Source organism: Physeter macrocephalus, chromosome 11 (assembly GCF_002837175.3).
Source record: "Physeter macrocephalus isolate SW-GA chromosome 11, ASM283717v5, whole genome shotgun sequence".
NCBI classification, from domain to species: domain Eukaryota; kingdom Metazoa; phylum Chordata; class Mammalia; order Artiodactyla; family Physeteridae; genus Physeter; species Physeter macrocephalus.
The window spans coordinates 24,448,839-24,467,205 of NC_041224.1; the positions used below are offsets into that span (position 1 = coordinate 24,448,839).

At 37.2% G+C, this 18,367-nt stretch overlaps 2 protein-coding genes across 8 annotated transcripts in view; one reads left to right on the top strand and one right to left on the bottom strand.

Annotated features, from left to right (window-relative positions):
- ACBD5 (acyl-CoA binding domain containing 5) overlaps nucleotides 1-18,367 on the top strand; it is a 37,010-nt gene that overhangs the window by 6,780 nt on the left and 11,863 nt on the right. For 5 of the 7 annotated variants that reach the window (XM_007113672.4, XM_028494839.2, XM_007113667.4 and 2 more), the window contains exons 4-10: nucleotides 2,933-3,005; nucleotides 5,396-5,507; nucleotides 5,614-5,646; nucleotides 11,535-11,669; nucleotides 12,591-12,794; nucleotides 13,583-13,689; nucleotides 14,661-14,928. In XM_007113672.4, the coding sequence (XP_007113734.1) occupies nucleotides 2,933-3,005; nucleotides 5,396-5,507; nucleotides 5,614-5,646; nucleotides 11,535-11,669; nucleotides 12,591-12,794; nucleotides 13,583-13,689; nucleotides 14,661-14,928 (932 nt within the window). The remainder of the gene's footprint in view (nucleotides 1-2,932; nucleotides 3,006-5,395; nucleotides 5,508-5,613; nucleotides 5,647-11,534; nucleotides 11,670-12,590; nucleotides 12,795-13,582; nucleotides 13,690-14,660; nucleotides 14,929-18,367) is intronic. The other 2 variants (XM_007113670.4, XM_007113671.3) reach the window with 1 other exon arrangement.
- Nucleotides 14,937-18,367, bottom strand: part of MASTL (microtubule associated serine/threonine kinase like) — a 59,262-nt gene continuing 55,831 nt past the window's right edge. The window contains exon 12 of the mRNA XM_028494838.2: nucleotides 14,937-15,727. Coding sequence (XP_028350639.1) covers nucleotides 15,696-15,727 — 32 coding nt within the window. The 3' untranslated portion in view covers nucleotides 14,937-15,695. The remainder of the gene's footprint in view (nucleotides 15,728-18,367) is intronic.

Consider the following 18,367-nt stretch of genomic DNA (forward strand, 5'->3'; position numbering starts at 1 on the left):
TCAAATTCCATATATGTATGTGTTAGCATACGGTATTTGTTTTCCCCTTTCTGGCTTACTTCACTCTGTATGACAGCCTGTATGTCCATCCACCTCACTACAAATAACTCAATTTCATTTCTTTTTATGGCTGAGTAATATTCCATTGTATATATGTGTCACATATTTATCCATTCATCTGTTGATGGACACTTAGGTTGTTTCTGTGTCCTGCCTATTGTAAATAGAACTGCAACGAACATTGTGGTACATGACTCTTTTTGAATTATGGTTTTCTCAGGGTATATGCCCAGTAGTGGGATTGCTGGGTCATATGGTAGTTCTGTTTTTAGTTTTTTAAGGAACCTCCATACTGTTCTCCATAGTGGCTGTATCAATTTACATTCCCACCAACAGTGCAAGAGGGTTCCCTTTTCTCCACACCCTCTCCAGCATTTATTGTCTATAGATTTTTTGATGATGGCCATTCTGACTGGTGTGAGGTGATACCTCATCTTTGAGGATTTCTTAGTCCTGTGCTTTCCTCTAAGATCTTTATGACTAGTCATATTAGGTTAAATGTAAGAGCAATATGTTATTTAATCTGTTTGAAGAAAATTTATTTATTTACTTAATGATTTTCCTGAGAATTGACCTTTGGTGGAGTTAAACTGCTTCTGGAAAATATCTCTAAAATGAGAGGTTTTCTTTTTAGGCAAAAATTTCAAAGGGCTCTTCTCATTATTTGAGGCTTTAAAATTTTCCTGTCCCTCACATTTTCTTTTTTTTTTAGAAGTAAGAAACCTTTTCCATTTTTCAAGTGTTAGACTCTTATTTTTTAATACAAATTTTATTTATTTATTTATTTATTTATTACTTTTGGCTGTGTTGGGTCTTCGTTGCTGCCCGCGGGCTTTCTCTAGTTGCGGCGAGCGGGGGCTGCTCCTCATTGCGGTGCACGGGCTTCTCATTACAGTGGCTTCTCTTGCTGTGGAACATGGGCTCTAGGTGCGCAGGCTCTAGAATGCAGGCATGGGCTTCCCTGGTGGCACAGTGGTTAAGAATCCACCTGCCCATGCAGGGGACACGGGTTCGAGCCCTGGTCCGGGAAGATCCCACATGATGCGGAGCAACTAAGTCCGTGCGCCACAACTACTGAGCCTGCGCTCTAGAGCCCGTGAGCCACAACTACTGAGCCTGCGAGCCACAACTACTGAAGCCCCGGCGCCTAGAGCCTGTGCTGCTCAACAAGACAAGACACCGCAATGAGAAGCCCGCGCACCACAGCGAAGAGTAGCCCCTGGCCGCCACAACTAGAGAAAGCCCACATGCAGCAACGAAGACTCAATGCAGCCAAAAAGAAATAAATTAAATAAATAAATTTAAAAAAATTAACCAAATATTCTGTTCATTTGAAACATGACTGTGACAGTTCATGTAGAGTTTCTAAAATGTTCATTTTTGTCACTTATTTATAATGATATAAAGACAGGAACCTCCATACTGTTCTCCATAGTGGCTGTATCAATTTACATTCCCACCAACAGTGCAAGAGGGTTCCCTTTTCTCCACACCCTCTCCAGCATTTATTGTCTATAGATTTTTTGATGATGGCCATTCTGACTGGTGTGAGGTGATACCTCATCTTTGAGGATTTCTTAGTCCTGTGCTTTCCTCTAAGATCTTTATGACTAGTCATATTAGGTTAAATGTAAGAGCAATATGTTATTTAATCTGTTTGAAGAAAATTTATTTATTTACTTAATGATTTTCCTGAGAATTGACCTTTGGTGGAGTTAAACTGCTTCTGGAAAATATCTCTAAAATGAGAGGTTTTCTTTTTAGGCAAAAATTTCAAAGGGCTCTTCTCATTATTTGAGGCTTTAAAATTTTCCTGTCCCTCACATTTTCTTTTTTTTTTAGAAGTAAGAAACCTTTTCCATTTTTCAAGTGTTAGACTCTTATTTTTTAATACAAATTTTATTTATTTATTTATTTATTTATTACTTTTGGCTGTGTTGGGTCTTCGTTGCTGCCCGCGGGCTTTCTCTAGTTGCGGCGAGCGGGGGCTGCTCCTCATTGCGGTGCACGGGCTTCTCATTACAGTGGCTTCTCTTGCTGTGGAACATGGGCTCTAGGTGCGCAGGCTCTAGAATGCAGGCATGGGCTTCCCTGGTGGCACAGTGGTTAAGAATCCACCTGCCCATGCAGGGGACACGGGTTCGAGCCCTGGTCCGGGAAGATCCCACATGATGCGGAGCAACTAAGTCCGTGCGCCACAACTACTGAGCCTGCGCTCTAGAGCCCGTGAGCCACAACTACTGAGCCTGCGAGCCACAACTACTGAAGCCCCGGCGCCTAGAGCCTGTGCTGCTCAACAAGACAAGACACCGCAATGAGAAGCCCGCGCACCACAGCGAAGAGTAGCCCCTGGCCGCCACAACTAGAGAAAGCCCACATGCAGCAACGAAGACTCAATGCAGCCAAAAAGAAATAAATTAAATAAATAAATTTAAAAAAATTAACCAAATATTCTGTTCATTTGAAACATGACTGTGACAGTTCATGTAGAGTTTCTAAAATGTTCATTTTTGTCACTTATTTATAATGATATAAAGACTTTTAAAGAGTTCTTAGCAAATAATTATGAACAGTCTATGGTCTCTATAATCTATATAGAGATTATAGAGACTATATAATGTAGTCCCTATAATCTATGGTCTATAGATAGGTTTTATACTAATTAGTTTTAGCTACTATTTAATTTGCCATTTTATTCACTGTGATATTTTTGTTCAAGGTGGTGCATTTAAAGAGATCCTTTGGAAACATTAATATAGCTTTAAGTAAAGCCTGTTTTAAATTAATGATCTTATAGCAATAACTATAAATTGTATTCTGAGCAGTTGAAATCAGGTGTCTTTCTGTAATTAATTGGATATTTTATTTCTAGGGATGCTTGGAGTTCATTGGGTGATATGACCAAAGAGGAAGCCATGATTGCATACGTTGAAGAAATGAAAAAGGTAGGGAAAATAATTCACAATAGAAAATAAAACTACTTAGAGAAGTTTTTTTTTAAAAATATTTATTTATTTATTAATTTTAGCTGTGCCGGGTCTTAGCTGTGGCCCACGGGATCTTCGTTGAGGCATGTGGGCTCTTTAGTTGCGGCATGAATGTGGGATTTAGTTCCCCGACAAGGGATTGGACCTGGGCCCCCTGCACTGGGAGCACAGAGTCCTACCCATTGGACCACCAGGGAGGTCCCTATTTAGAGCAGCTTTGATTTAGTTTTGTTATCAAGAAAATTAGCTGCTTTGTTTTTAGCAACAAAGAGATTGTAATATGTTAGAATATAGAATCTAGATTATTGAGCTTATCAGGGCTTTATCTGTCTCATCAAAGATCATCTTAAGGTAAATGTTTTTTCCTTCAGATGTGTCACATTGTGGGGACATGCTATTTTCTTTTCTTTTTTTAATAAGTTTATTTATTTTATTTTATTTATTTTTGGCTGCATTGGGTCTTCGTTGCTGCACGCGGGCCTTCTCGAGTTGTGGCAAGCAGCTACTCTTTGTTGTGGTGCACGGGCTTCTCGTTGCAATGGCTTCTCGTCGTGGAGCACAGGCTCTAGGCATGTGGGCTTCAGTAGTTGTGGCACACGGGCTCAGTAGTTGTAGCTTGTGGGCTGCGCAGGCTCAGTAGTTGTGGCACACAGGCTTAGGTGCTCTGTGGCATGTGGGAATCTTCCCGGACCAGGGATCGAACCCGTGTCCCCTGCATTGGAAGGTGGATTCTTAACCACTGTGCCACCAGGGAAGTCCCGTGTTTTCATTTTTTCATCTTTCTTATCTTTCTCTATCGTTGACTTCTGCAGAAAGTATATAGATACTGATTTCCCTTACTCAGGATTGTGGGACTTAACTGGGCTGTCTTGAAAACATTTCTGTTTTGAAACTTTTTATGAGAAATAGGTAGCAAGACTGCCCAACATTGTTCTCATACAAGTGTTGACTCATAAGTTGAGATGTTTCTATCACTGGATTTATCAGTAACAAGCATTTTTCTGTGAATGCAAAAATCCTTCAGAAGCAGAATACGACAAGGATGCTTTTAGTTTCTCTGCTAACTTGTAAAGAGGGCATTCTTTATTAACTAGCTCTTCAAGGAGCAAATTAATGAAGAAATCATGGATTTTTAAAGATGATCTTACTGCCTTTTTGTAAAGGAACATTTGTATTGATATGTTGGTAATGGATCAGAAGTTGTGAAATCTAGATCTGTATAATAATCTTAAATAATCTTTGAACATAGAGAAAATATGTAAAAAAGGAATATTTTTTTGCCAGATGCTTTGATAGTATTAATCTCTGTGGTAATTTTTATTTGGTAGATTCAGAGTAATTTGTTTTGTTTTAATGTCTTCTGCATTGCTCAAAGTTGTGCACTTTGTTACATTTTCACAGTTTTTATTTGGTGGACTTTGTTTTTCTATAAAAGAGGTCAGAGCTTAGTTCTTTTGGCTGTTAAGTATATCAGTAGCAGAACAAAGGAGTCTTTCAAAAGCAGAGAAAGAACGATAATGTACAGCTTTGGTTTGATAACGTTCTTTTTTCTTTAAATATTGTTATAATCTTTCCTCATTCCCTCCATTTTAACTATTTAGTGGTAATTACTTTTAATTGTATTTTGTAGATTGATACAGAAAAGATATGTGTGTATATATATATCCTATTATTTAAAAAAAGAAAGAAAACCAATAATGGTATCATATTAAACATACTGTGCAGCTACTAGCTTTTTGCCTGTAAAAAAAAATTTATAGATATTTTTCCAGTCAGCACACACAGAACTAATCATAGTCTTTTTAATATCTGCAAAATATTCCATATATAGAAATACTTTGTCAGTCATCAGTTGATGGCTCTTTATTTGAATACTTTTTCACCTGATTTACCTTGCTGTTTAAACTTGATGATTCTAAATTGGCCCGTAGTTATGAAGTTGTCTGAAAGTGGTTGCCATTTCCTACTTTACTTAACACCCTTTTAAAAACACTACCTTGGTGTTAAAGAACAGACACAATAATTTTACTCTAACCCCACAATTTTCTATTTTATTTTACATTAGTGCCTTTAGTGCTTAATGCACAATCTATAGCTTATTTTATAAAATTTTACACGAAGCTTATGTAAAATAGTTTTCAAAATGAGAACGCTTTTAAATCTTTACTTGAAATTTTCCTAGGGTGGTATACGCATCAATATGTAATTAACATAGATACTTTCAGGAGTCTATAAAAGCACTTCCAATCTCAAAGTTATTGGTAAGTAAATTATAAATATATTATTTGGTGCTAGTGTGGATCACATTAATAGTTTGTTTTCACAGGATTTGTTTCTTTTGATTACAGATTCTTGAAACTATGCCAATGACTGAAAAAGTTGAAGAATTGCTACATGTCATTGGTCCGTTTTATGAAATTGTAGAAGACAAAAAGAGTGGCAGTTCTGATTTAACCTCAGGTTGGAGTCTTTTACCTAGTTTTTCATTCAGCAGCTGATATATTATACATGCATTAATATTTATATTATGTGCCTAATTTTTTTTTTTTTTACTTTCACATGCCAGTCCGAGTGGAGAAAATCTCTAAATACTTAGAAGGTAGGAATAATGAAATCCATGTGAAACTTTGGTTGAAAATTTATATGTCAAAAGAACTCTGCACAAATTTATATAATTTATGGGCTTTTCACTCAAGAGTTTTCTTTCAAGCAAATACATTGCACAAAGTTCCAAAATATTATAAACCCTAATTTTTTTTTCAGAGTTTAAAAAAAATTTTTATTTTATATTGGAACATAGTTGATTAACAATGTTGTGTTAGTTTCAGTGTACAGCGAAGTGATTCAGTTACACATATACATGTATCTATTCTTTTTCAAATTCTTTTCCCATGTAGGTTATTACAGAATATTGAGCAGAGCTCTCTGTGCTATATAGTAGGTCCTTGTTGGTATAAACCGTAATTTTTACCCTTAGGTTATTAAAACATGACAGACGGTTCATTTGTATACAAAATTGTAACAGAATTCATGGTTTTATTTTTATGATTCATATTTCATATTTTCTATTTTGCTTTATGAATTATATTAGCTAATTATATTAGCTATTGCTATGGCTGAAATGACTTGCTAGCTAATTTTAAGTGAATATGTTTATAGCATGGTTTAACTCTAGTGTAGCTAGCTAAAACAAGATGTCAGTGAATTCACCTCACTTGGTCTTTTTTTTTTTTAGAGTTCTGTTTTCATGTTCTCAGTAACGAATTGAAAGTCTTATCTTTTTACGTACTAGCAGGAGCTGAATAATCTGCAGATTTGCTGGTATTAACCATAAACATTTGCTCTTTAAATTGTTTTAGAAAACAGTGAAATGAGCTCATAAGAGTCATTCTAAATGACAATTATATATGTTTTAAATAAAAATCAGCCTGGGGCTTCCCTGGTGGCACAGTGGTTGAGAGTCCGCCTGCCGATGCAGGGGACACGGGTTCGTGCCCTGGTCCGGGAAGATCCCACATGTGGAGCGGCTGGGCCCGTGAGCCATGGCTGCTGAGCCTGCGCGTCCGGAGCCTGTACTCCCAACGGGAGAGGCCACGGCAGTGAGAGGCCCGCGTACCACAAAAAAAAAAAAAAAAAAAAAAAATCAGCCTGGCCATCCTTTTTTTTTTCCTGGCATTCCATTCACAAGGCATCTTTTACTAATTGATCGAAACAGTAATCTTCCTGTTCTGTCATAAGGCCTGCAGTTTGTGTCCGCCATAGTAACTGATGGTGACTTTTACTGGGCATAACTCTGTACCACACCCTCTGAGCGCGCCGGGGGCCTGTACTCCCACCGGGGGAGGCCACGGCAGTGAGAGGCCCGCGTACCACAAAAAAAAAAAAAAAAAAAAAAAATCAGCCTGGCCATCCTTTTTTTTTTCCTGGCATTCCATTCACAAGGCATCTTTTACTAATTGATCGAAACAGTAATCTTCCTGTTCTGTCATAAGGCCTGCAGTTTGTGTCCGCCATAGTAACTGATGGTGACTTTTACTGGGCATAACTCTGTACCACACCCTCTGAATCTGATTTGTCTACCTAGAGGGGTCAAATGTTAACAAATAATCTTCTTTATAATTCATACTTATTCAAGTCAGAAAAAAAAATTAAATGTTTTCTGTTTGTGAAGTGTGTTATTAGGATGCAGAGGGGAATAAATCAGGACCTGCTTTGGTTGTGTCCAGCCTACTGCCAGAGGCAAATGTTGAAACAACTAGCTATAAAAACAAGGAAGAGTGAAAAATGATAATAAAGGCTCAGATCCATAATCCCTTAGCTATAATTTAAGAGTTCAAAAGGCTTGATAAAGCTTTTTTGATAACCCATTTGAGAGCAAAACCTGTCCTAACATGAACAGGAGGAACAAACCTTGACCTTAAATGACATGAGGCTATTTTAAGTTTTTATCCTATTTTGTACGGCTGTTATATTTTGCTACAAATATCTTAATTTTTTTTTTTTTTTTTTTTTTTTTAGTGAGAGCTGCCTTAGACTCTGTTGAAGGTGTCATATACTATACATTTTGTATAGTATATGACCTTTGCAAAATTAGAAAACTCTGGATTTCAAATCATATCTAGATCCAAGAGTTGTAAGGGATGCGGACCTATACCATAATTTATTTAACCTGTACCACTCTAATGGAATTTAGATTGTTTCCTCTCTGAGCTTCAAAAGATGCTGCTGAAAGTAACCATGTACAAATGTCACTTTACATATGTGGAAGTATATCTGTAAGAAATTATATTAGAAATATAATCATTGGATCAAAGGATGTGGGCGTTTGATAAGTGTTTCCAATTTTATAAGATATTGCCAAGTTGCAAGACAGTTTGCAATCTTGAGTTTGTTTCTTAAATAAAGAATCTTGGGCTTCCCTGGTGGCGCAGTGGTTGAGAATCTGCCTGCCAATGCAGGGGACACGGGTTCGAGCCCTGGTCTGGGAGGATCCCACATGCCGCGGAGCAACTAGGCCCGTGAGCCACAACTACTGAGCCTGCCCGTCTGGAGCCTGTGCTCCGCAACAAGAGAGGCCGGGATAGTGAGAGGCCCGCGCACCGCAATGAAGAGTGGCCCCCGCTTGCCACAACTAGAGAAAGCCCTCGCACAGAAACAAAGACCCAACACGGCAAAAATAAATAAATAAATTAATAAAATAAAGGACTAGTCTTTGCCAAAGAATGATTGAAGTTAAAAAAAAAAAGTACTAAAGTATTATTAAAAAAAAAAGAATCTTGTTAAAAGTAGCCGTTTAGGCCCAGTAGAACAGATTATCTATGTCACATGGGGTTTTTCAGAATATACATACATAGTAAGTTTTGAAATCAGGAAGTGTAAGCTCTCCAACTTTGTTCTTTTTCAACATTGTTTTGACTATACTTTTTTCTTCTGGCCGTGCCACACGGCTTGCAGGATCTTAGTTCCCTGATCGGGAATCGAAACCATGCCCCCTGCAGTGGAAGTGCAGAGCCCTAACCACTGGACCACCAGGGAATTCCCATTTTTAACTATTCTTGATTCCTTGCATGTCCCTATGAACTTCAGAATCAGCTCGTCAGTTTTTGCAAAAATGGCCAGCTGGAATTTTGTTAGGGATTGCAATGAGTCAGATCACTTTTGGAAGTATTGTCATCTCAACAATATTGTCTTCTAATCCATTTATTTAAATGTTCTTTAATTTATTTCAATTGCTAGTTATTTTATTCTTTTGCTGCTATTGTAAATTGAATTTTCTAATTTCATTTTTCGATTGTTTGTTGGTAGCTTTTAGAAATACAATTAATTTTTCTATATTGATCTTGTATCTTGCAACCTTGCTTGACCATTTATTAGTTCTAATAGTTTTTTTGTAGATTACTTAGGATTTTGTATGTATAAGAGCATGTCATCTGCAGAGATCATTTTACTTCTTCCTTGTCAGTCTGGATGCCTTTTATTTATTTTTATTGCCTGATTGCCCTAACTGGAACTTCCAGTACAGTATTAAATAGAGATGACAAAAGCAGACAGCTTTGTCCTTTTTTAAAAAAATTAATTTATTTTATTTTTGGCTGCGTTGGGTCTTCGTTGCTGTGCGCAGGCTTTCTCTAGTTGTGGCAAGCGGGGGCTGCTCTTCATTGAGGTGCGCGGGCTTCTTATTGCGGTGGCTTCTCTTGCTGCAGAGCTCGGGCTCTAGGCACATGGGCTGCAGTAGTTGTGGCACATGGGCTTAGTTGCTCTGCTGCATGTGAGATCTTCCTGGACCAGGGCTCGAACCCGTGTCCCCTGCATTGGTAGGCGGATTCTTAACCATTGCACCACCAGGGAAGCCCAGACATCTTTGTCTTGTTCCCTATTTTAGCAACAAAACATTCAGTCTTTTAATATTAAGTATGATTCTAGTGAGTTTTCTTAGATGCCCTTTATCAGATTGAGGAAATTCTCTTGTATTATCAATTTCTTCAGCGTTATATTCATGAAAGAGTATTGGATTTTGTCAAGTGCTTTTTCTGCATCCATTGTGATAATCTTGTGGCTTTTATCCTTTAGTCTATTAATATGGTGTACTACGTTGATGTTTGGATGTTGAGTATGGCTTATTAGTAATTCTCTGTGCTTTCTGCAACTCTCGTCACAGCGCTGCTGTGATGCTGTCAAGTAGTTTTGCTTCAACCATCCATTTGATGGGGGTTTTGGGGATTCCCTGATGCTTTGTTTTGTTGAAGGTGTCTGTGGGTGGTGAGTGTTTCTGTTATTTATTTATTTATTTATTTATTTGCGTTACGCGGGCCTCTCACTGCTGTGGCCTCTCCCGTTGCAGAGCACAGGCTCCGGACGCGCAGGCCCAGCGGCCATGGCTCACGGGCCCAGCCGCTCCGCGGCATGCGGGATCTTCCCGGACCGGGGCACGAACCTGTGTCCCCTGCATCGGCAGGCAGACTCTCAACCACTGTGCCACTAGGGAAGTCCCCTATTTATTTTTTTGTCAGTTTTTTTTTTTTCTTCTGGTTGTCAGGGAAAGAGTAAGGGAGATTCAAAAGCTATGCTGCCATAATGATTTTCTAAGAGAGAATAGACCATAATGCCTATGATAGAGTTGAATTTTTACTCCTTAGTTCTACTAATTAGGGAATATAATAAGAATAAGAATATAGGCCTGGCTGTTTAAGATGAATGGAGATTTTATATGTTATTTGGGATGCATGGGAGCATCCAAAATGGACTTGTATAATTGAAAATAAAGCCCAGAAGTTTATGGAGGAAGACCACTGTTTTTGGCCAAGAGCCACTTAGGATGCCTTCAGTATCTCAGAGTTACGGAACTATAATTCCCAATATTACAGAATGGGGTCTAGTAACCATCAGCACTGGCATCACATGGGAGCTTTATGGCAATCCAGAATCTTAGATTACCCCAGACTTACTGATTCAGAACCTTCCTTTTAACTAGATCTCAGGTGATTCCTATCCATGTTAATGTTTGAGAAGCTTGCATGTATTTACTCTCAAGGTATGACTTTGGGTAATAGGACAATTTGCCTTTTTAAGCGATTAATCACATTTACTAATGCTTTTTTAAAAAAAAGGTTAACTGTAAAGACATAATAATGTAAGTTGTGCACCTGAAGCCCTAAAGGTAATAAAAGGATAAAAAACCTTTTAGGGGCTTCCCTGGTGGCGCAGCGGTTAAGAATCCGCCTGCCAATTTAGGGCATGCAGGTTCAAGCCCTGGTCCAGGAAGATCCCACATGCCACGGAGCAACTAAGCCCGTGCACTGCAACCACTGAGCCTGCACTCTAGAGCCTGTGAGCCATAACTGCTCAGCCTGCGAACCACAACTACTGAAGCCCGTGTGCCACAACTACTGAAGCCCGTGTGCCTAGGGCCCGTGCTCTGCAACAAAGAGAAGCCACCGCAATGAGAAGCCCGCGCACTGCAACGAAGAGTGGCCCCCGCTCGCCGCAACTAGAGAAAGCCCGTGCGCAGCAACAAAGACCCAATGCAGCCAAAAATAAATAAATAAATAAAGTTATTTTTTAAAAAAAACTTTTTAATGTAGTCCAACTATAATATTGATAAGATTGCTTTTAGGGCCAAAGCTATTTATGTTTTTAGCATGCTAGCCTATAGCAACTGTCTCTTCATTTACTGTGTATTAAAGATCATTCATCTCTTAACTTTACATTTTGATCGATGTTACCTTAAAAATAATTTATCCACTGCCTTGTTCAGAAAGGATTTAAGATAGCTTTATCATTTTGTTGTGAACTGATAACTGGAGGAATTAATGTAATGTACATATATTTACTGTCAAAGAAAATAATACTGTTCATTATATGTTAAAATTCTAACTTTTTACTTCAAGATTATTTTATTAGTTATTTGTGAATTACAGTATTATTTTTAAATTACAACATGATTGTGTGTTATAGCATTACAGATTAAATGGTCATTTCATATTTTAGATCTTGGTAATGTTCTAACTTCTACACCAAATGCCAAAACTCTTAATGGTAAAGCTGAAAGCAGCGATAGTGGAGCTGAATCTGAGGAAGAAGAGGCCAAGGAAGGCGTGAAAGGAGCAGAACAAAGTGATAACGGTAATCTTTGGGTTATGAGCTAATCACTCTACATTAACTAAGGTGAAAGGCTATGGAGAGGTTTGGACTTATTTGGCATTGTGTGTGATTAGGGCTTGTGGAGGGATGTGGGCTGTTGACCCTATAACCAGGTTCGTTGTGGACAAAGAGGCTCTACTACAGAGTTCAGGGACAGCCAACCTTAAACATAGATGGATTGATGTTAATTGAAGGCAAACAAGGATAGGCCACTCCTCTAGATGTAATGCCTGAAATGCTGCATTAGAAATTTATTCATTTAAGGTATTGTTTCCAATATGAATATGCATATGTTACCAAGGAGAGGAGACAAGTTAAATTCTCAATATCTTGTCAAGAATGGCATGGATTCCAGAGAATAGGATACAGGCAGAGATTCTGATGAAGAGGGAACATTGGAATCGTGGGGTACTACATTAGGGGGGCCTTGTGAGTAAGAGTACTAGTGATTCTTGGGGAGACTAGTTTAGAAAGGGGAGGCAGAAAGACACTAAAACAAACCATACAGCTTAGTTTTGCCTTCACTTTCCAGTAAAGGCTGACAAATAATACCTTCTTTGAAGGCTCTTTTTATTGGCTATGTAGACCTATATATGGCTGGGTCTCATAGAGCAATTTGCCTATGCCCGAAAGAGTGAAAAGACCTCAAGAGATTTATCTCTTAAAAGGGGTTCTAGAAGATTCACAGGGAACTGAAGCAGTTTTGAAATGAACACAGTTTGGGTGAGCTCTCAGCATATAATTAACCCCTTTTCAAGGAGCACCCCATCTCTTTGATCCACGTAGGAAGCCCTTCAAATGGATTATGATAGGCTGGGGAAATGACTACCTGATATTAGAACATAGTGTACAGAAGTTTTCCTACAGTGAATTTTTATGAATCTCTCCATTTTCACATAAAAGATAAGAAAATGATGAAGAAATCTGCAGACCATAAGAACTTGGAAATCGTTGTCACTAATGGCTATGAAAAAGACAGCTTTGTTCAGGGTGTACAGAACGACATCCATGCCAGTCCTTCCCTGGATGGCAGAGGCGCTGAGACAGTAAAATCTGTAGATCAAAACTTGGAGCAAACTGAAAAAACTGGTGTCTGCGTTCACCAAGGTACTGTCACATCAAAGTTGTTTCTCTGGCTTCTTTCCTATGAATAATATATTCTTTTAATAATTTTAGGATATTTAGGAGCTGTTGAGAATTTTAAAAACCTCTATTCAGTAACATCTTAAGGTTTATTAATATTATAAGGGTTTATAGCTTTGAAAGACTGAAATAGGCCCAAGGCTTTTATATTTTTCTTGAAATATTTTTTATTGTGTTTTTGTATGGAATTTTAAAATAAAATCTTTGAAATTTTTACTTTTATTACTGATGTTTCTTTTAACTCACATCTCTAATTACATGATATTTTTGTTCTCAGGTCAGCAAAATAAGGTATAGTCGTTTCATAAGTTACGGCTCTAGGAGTGAGCCTATAGTGTGTATACAGTGAATTATTGACATTGCTGTAATTCACTAGAGAAACCAAGAAATACCATTTCTTAATATAACAACCAAATGTGCACAGTTGCATCCCAAATTTAGGGTCCTAGCCAGTAGTCAGTTTTTTCTTATAAAGTTATTAGGTTTTTATAAGTTTGATCTGGACAGTGTCTTTTTATAATTCTATGATAAAATACTTTGTAATCTTTTTACATAAAAATTACTGACTAAATTTAAAATTTTGGTAAGTTAAAAGAAAGTAAATCAAATTTATCTCCCAATATGAAATGGTAAATCAAATTTATCTCCCAATATGAAAATAATATAGAGTAGATAAATTTTGAAAATGTAATAAATGCATTTGTCTTCAATTAGAGAATAATTATTCTGCCCGGACATTTGTGTATATTTAGATGTAAATGATGATCATGTTGAAGATGTTTCAGCAATTCAGCATTTGACGAGTGATTCAGACAGTGAAGTTTACTGTGATTCCATGGAGCAATTTGGACAAGAAGAGGTAAAAATGACATTTTTTAATTGGTAAATTTTCAAAGTGATATATCAGAATTCCATGCATAACTTCTGTTAATAACAGATGTGTATGCTGTTCACCACTTTGAAAACATACCTCTAACATGTTTAAACGTTTGTATTTTGTTTTTTTTGTGAATTAAAAAATATATAAAATTCCTGAATATTCAAAAATGTTTAAATTTTATAATGTATTTACATTTATAAATATTCTGAGAGAGGTGGGATGGGAGGCAGAAGGTGGATTCCTTATGCTAGTCCTTATGTTTGAGACATTGATAACAGTCAAGAAGATTGAATAATTTCGAACAAATAAATCTGTTCTTCACATTGACTAATACGTTGGACTGAAATTTTAAGTGGAAATACTTTTCAAATTTCAGTTAAGATTTGGTATTGAAAACTAACATTTGGAAAACCATTAAAAATACATGAAGTTTTTATTTTTCTCTTTGACAACTTTTTCTGATAACGACCAGTGTGGTTTTGACAGCTATATTTATGTTTGTTGTTTTTACATCCTCCCCCTGGTCTTTTCCCACCCCTGTTCTAACACAGTGCTTTTTAAATTTTTTAAATTAATTTTGTTTTATTTTTTATTTTAAAAATTTTTAAATTTTTAAATTTATTTTTTTATTTTATTGAAGTATAATTGATTTACAGTGTTCTGACAGTGTTTTTTGAATACAGTAACTCTGGATATTTAAATGTTTCTTGGATGAATGACTGAGTCACGAGCACAGTTCGCTGCCAAACATCTCAGTTCTTTGCTTGTATATAAATCATCTCTATCCCATTTCTCCCCTACAGATGGGAGGCAGAATATGAATTGAAGACATTTTTTAGAAAAATAATATTTTCTATAATAACGTTAAAAAAATACCGCTTTTAAAACCAGTCATTCTTCGATTGTGATGGAAACCTTGTGGTGTATAACTACGTGCTTTACATTTGTAGTCTTTAGATAGCTTTACGTCAAACAATGGACCATTTCGCTATTACTTGGGTGGTAATCCCAGTCAGCCCTTGGAAAGTTCTGGTTTTCCTGAAGATGTTCAAGTATCTCCTGGGAATGGCAACAGGGGGGACACACAGGCAGCAGCAGTGGAAGACAAAGGTGAAGTAAAGCACGGAGGAGAGGATGGCGGGAATAACAGTGGAGCGCCGCACCGTGAGAAACGGGCTGGAGAAAGTGAGGAATTCTCTAACGTCAGGAGAGGGAGAGGTGTGTAGCTCTTGTTTTTTGTTCTCACTGTCTTTATAAACGAATTAATGAAATGGGGAGGTTCTAGATAGCAGAGGCACCAGGACTGTCCCTCTGCAAAGGGAATGTTGAAAGTTATCCTCGCGGAACATCTGACCATTTTCCTTTATGTCTGGTTCTCTCCTTTGACTCTACAGGGCATAGCAGTGTATTCTTTGAAGGTGTGGGAGAAAACATGTCTATTTCCACATCTTTTATGCAGTTTTTTAAGGTAGCCAAATTTATGTTGTATCACCTCCTTGAACGCTCACTGATTGCTCCAGCTGTGCTGCTGCTTTTTTCCTACTATAGGTGAAAATCTGAATTCCTTATTGTTTCCCAATTCCCCGCTTAGGTCAAAAGACATCATTTCAAGCTGATAAATCAAGTACTAGAGATAAAAGAACATTTAACAGTACAGAGGGAAACATTAAGAATATTAATGTGATCAGGTAATAAAGAGTTGAGTGGGGAAGAAAAGTAGGAATATTAATTTACAGTTGTTTATAGTAAGGAATCAATAGGTACTGTCAAAATAGCCATTTGAACAAAAACAAACCTTTCTAATTTATCAGAAAAAAATACACATTTTTTAAAAAGCAGTGAAAACAAACCATGTAGTAAAATATTTTTTAAAACCCATAAAACAATGCATAATATAAAAGACTTAAGATCAAATGTATTTGTGAAAGCAGTACAAGTAAAGAGGCTCTACTCACCTACTTAAAGAAGGAGGTATTTGGATTGGTTCACAAAACAAAGCATAACTTCATGCTGTAGTCTACAAGAGGCATATTCAGAAAGTAAAAAATAAAAATATAGGCAAAGTTATCTCACACAAATGCACATTAAAATAAGACAAGGTTAGTAATCTTGATATCAGGGAAGATTAATTTCAGGACAAAAAGCATTAAGATAAAGAGGGCCACTTGTAATGTTAAGGTGTGCAGTAGAGACTTAAAATTGTTAATATCTTATATAACATCAACACTTCAAAAAGCAAAATCTGCAGATGATATAAGGAGAAATAGGGAAAATCATATTAATATTCAGGAGACTTTAATGTACTTGTTTTGGTCTATATGAGAGCATAAGGACAAAAACATAACTAAGGATAATGAGAACCGTACTAACATAATTAATTTGGTAAATCTAATTGGTAGTTATTAAACTGTGTACCATGATACCTATGGAAGCTGATAATTCTAGATGCTAAATTTTTTTTTGTTACCCTTATGACACCCAGGCAAGAAACTTTGGACTGTATTTCTTATTTATTGTCACCATTGTCTCCCCCTTTCTACATTTGGTCCATCAGATAAACCTGTAATTCATTCTCTCTAATGTCTTCCTTTCCAATTTGATAGCCAGGCCAAGCTTTTCATTTTTCACTGATTCAGAAACCTCTTAAGCTTGTATGACTGTTCTTATTTTCTAATTAAATACATTCTCAAAGTGATGAGGATAATCTCTCTCTTTTTTTTTTTTAACTAAGACACATTCTTCCTATTGAAGAATATACAGTGTTTTTTGTCTGTATATATGCCTATATATATATATAGGTCTGCCTGTAAAGGCTACACTCCTCACCTTCATACGGAACTTGATTCGACCTGTCCTTTGCTCTTCCTGACGTTATCATCCTCATGTTTTCATCACTCCCCTTTTTAGCATCTACCTCAAATAAGTAAAGAAAATCTTCCCACCCCCTGCACCGGCTTGCCCCTTCCATGTCTGTGTCTTTCCTATCATTTGGCATAGTCTTTTGTCTCTTCTTTGTTGATATTTGACTATCCCTTCATTCAAAATTCAACCTAAAGGAAAAAAATAGTGCTTTTGGGGAGTCTTTCCTAATAATTCACATTTAACTTTAATTAGTGGAATACTATATTCTTTTAATATCCTTACACTTTTACACGCATTTCTTTTGTCAGGACTTTTATGTGTTCTGAATATAGGATAGGTTAATAAATCTTGATAGCATATTATAAAGCAGTAGGGAAAAAGCAGGCTCTGGGGACCCCTAGGGTAAGATAGTCAAGTGTATGATGGTCATAACATGTCCCCCCTCAAACTAATTAAATGAATAAAAAAGAAGAAAAACATATCAAGGTATATGGCAACAGCAGCTAGATAAAGGACTCATCCTCGTACCATAAACTTTGCAAAGTATCAGAGAGACAGGACAATTAGAAAGAAACTAGAATAGATAGGAAGTTCTGTTCTCTATAGAAACAGTGAGAATGATGGTGAGTCAATGAAATTTTGAAAAAAAACCTCTCAATTTAGTGGGAAGCAGACTGGAAGCCATAGTGGCTCGAGGGTGAAGACTCAGAGTGTCCTTCTGGAACTCTTTTGGACACACAGCCAGAATGAGTGCAAGACTTATTATTTTTCTCTTCCATCTCTGGTTGAGAAGGAGGCTGGAGAATGGGGCATAATCTGGTGGAACTAATCACCGCTTGTCACAGAGGCTTAAAAAAAAGAGAAGATACAGGAAGGATTGGGTAGCCTAGTGTCCAGTTCACCGAATTTCACATACCCTCCCGTCTCCTTCCCCTGGGAACAAGCAGAACCACAGCCAGAGCTAGAAGAAACTGAGGTTTGCTTTCAGACATGACCTCCCTCTTCAAGTTCTGACCTTGAGGACACTGAGGGAGGCAGGGGGAGATAATTGCTCAGTGATAATTCTCTGTCACTGCCAAAGGCCATCTGGCCTCTTGTATGGAGGAAGGATCTGAAATGTAAGGCCATCTGTCATTTGAATATATATGTCATTGAATATATATATATATATATATATATATATATATATATATCGCTGATCCAGGAAAAGTCCCCAACACAGGGCATTTCACAATGTTCAAAGAAAGAGAATAGAAAACAATTCGCCCGTTACCTCAGCCCCTACCTCTAGTCCCACTCAGAAGAGCCTAATATAGAAGCGACAGACACTGATGATATCAAGCCTACAAGGTCAGGTCTGGGGCAACATACCAGTAGGGCAATGTCAACGTGGCAGGAAACCCACTCTATTTAGGTAGATTGATAGAGTTGCCCGTGTCATAGATAAACAAGCTGACAAAAACTGACCTGGGAACTATGTAGAAATCCTACAGACAAGGAAAAAATAAAAAGGAGAGTGGAGAGGGGGAAAGGCGCTTAGGATGCAAACAAAAGATCTGTTTTGGAAGAATATATATGCCAGAGAACAGAACATTTTAGATAACCAGTATTCCTCACTCAATAAAAAAGAATATAAACACAAATAGGAGATCGAAGCAGAGATGATAAGGCCTAAAAAAAGGACATTGCATAGGTAGGGGGAAAATTGGAGGCATAAGTAATAGTTATGTAACTTATAAATACATTAGAAACAGTAAAGGAGAGAATTGACATGGCAGAAATGCAAGTCATTCAT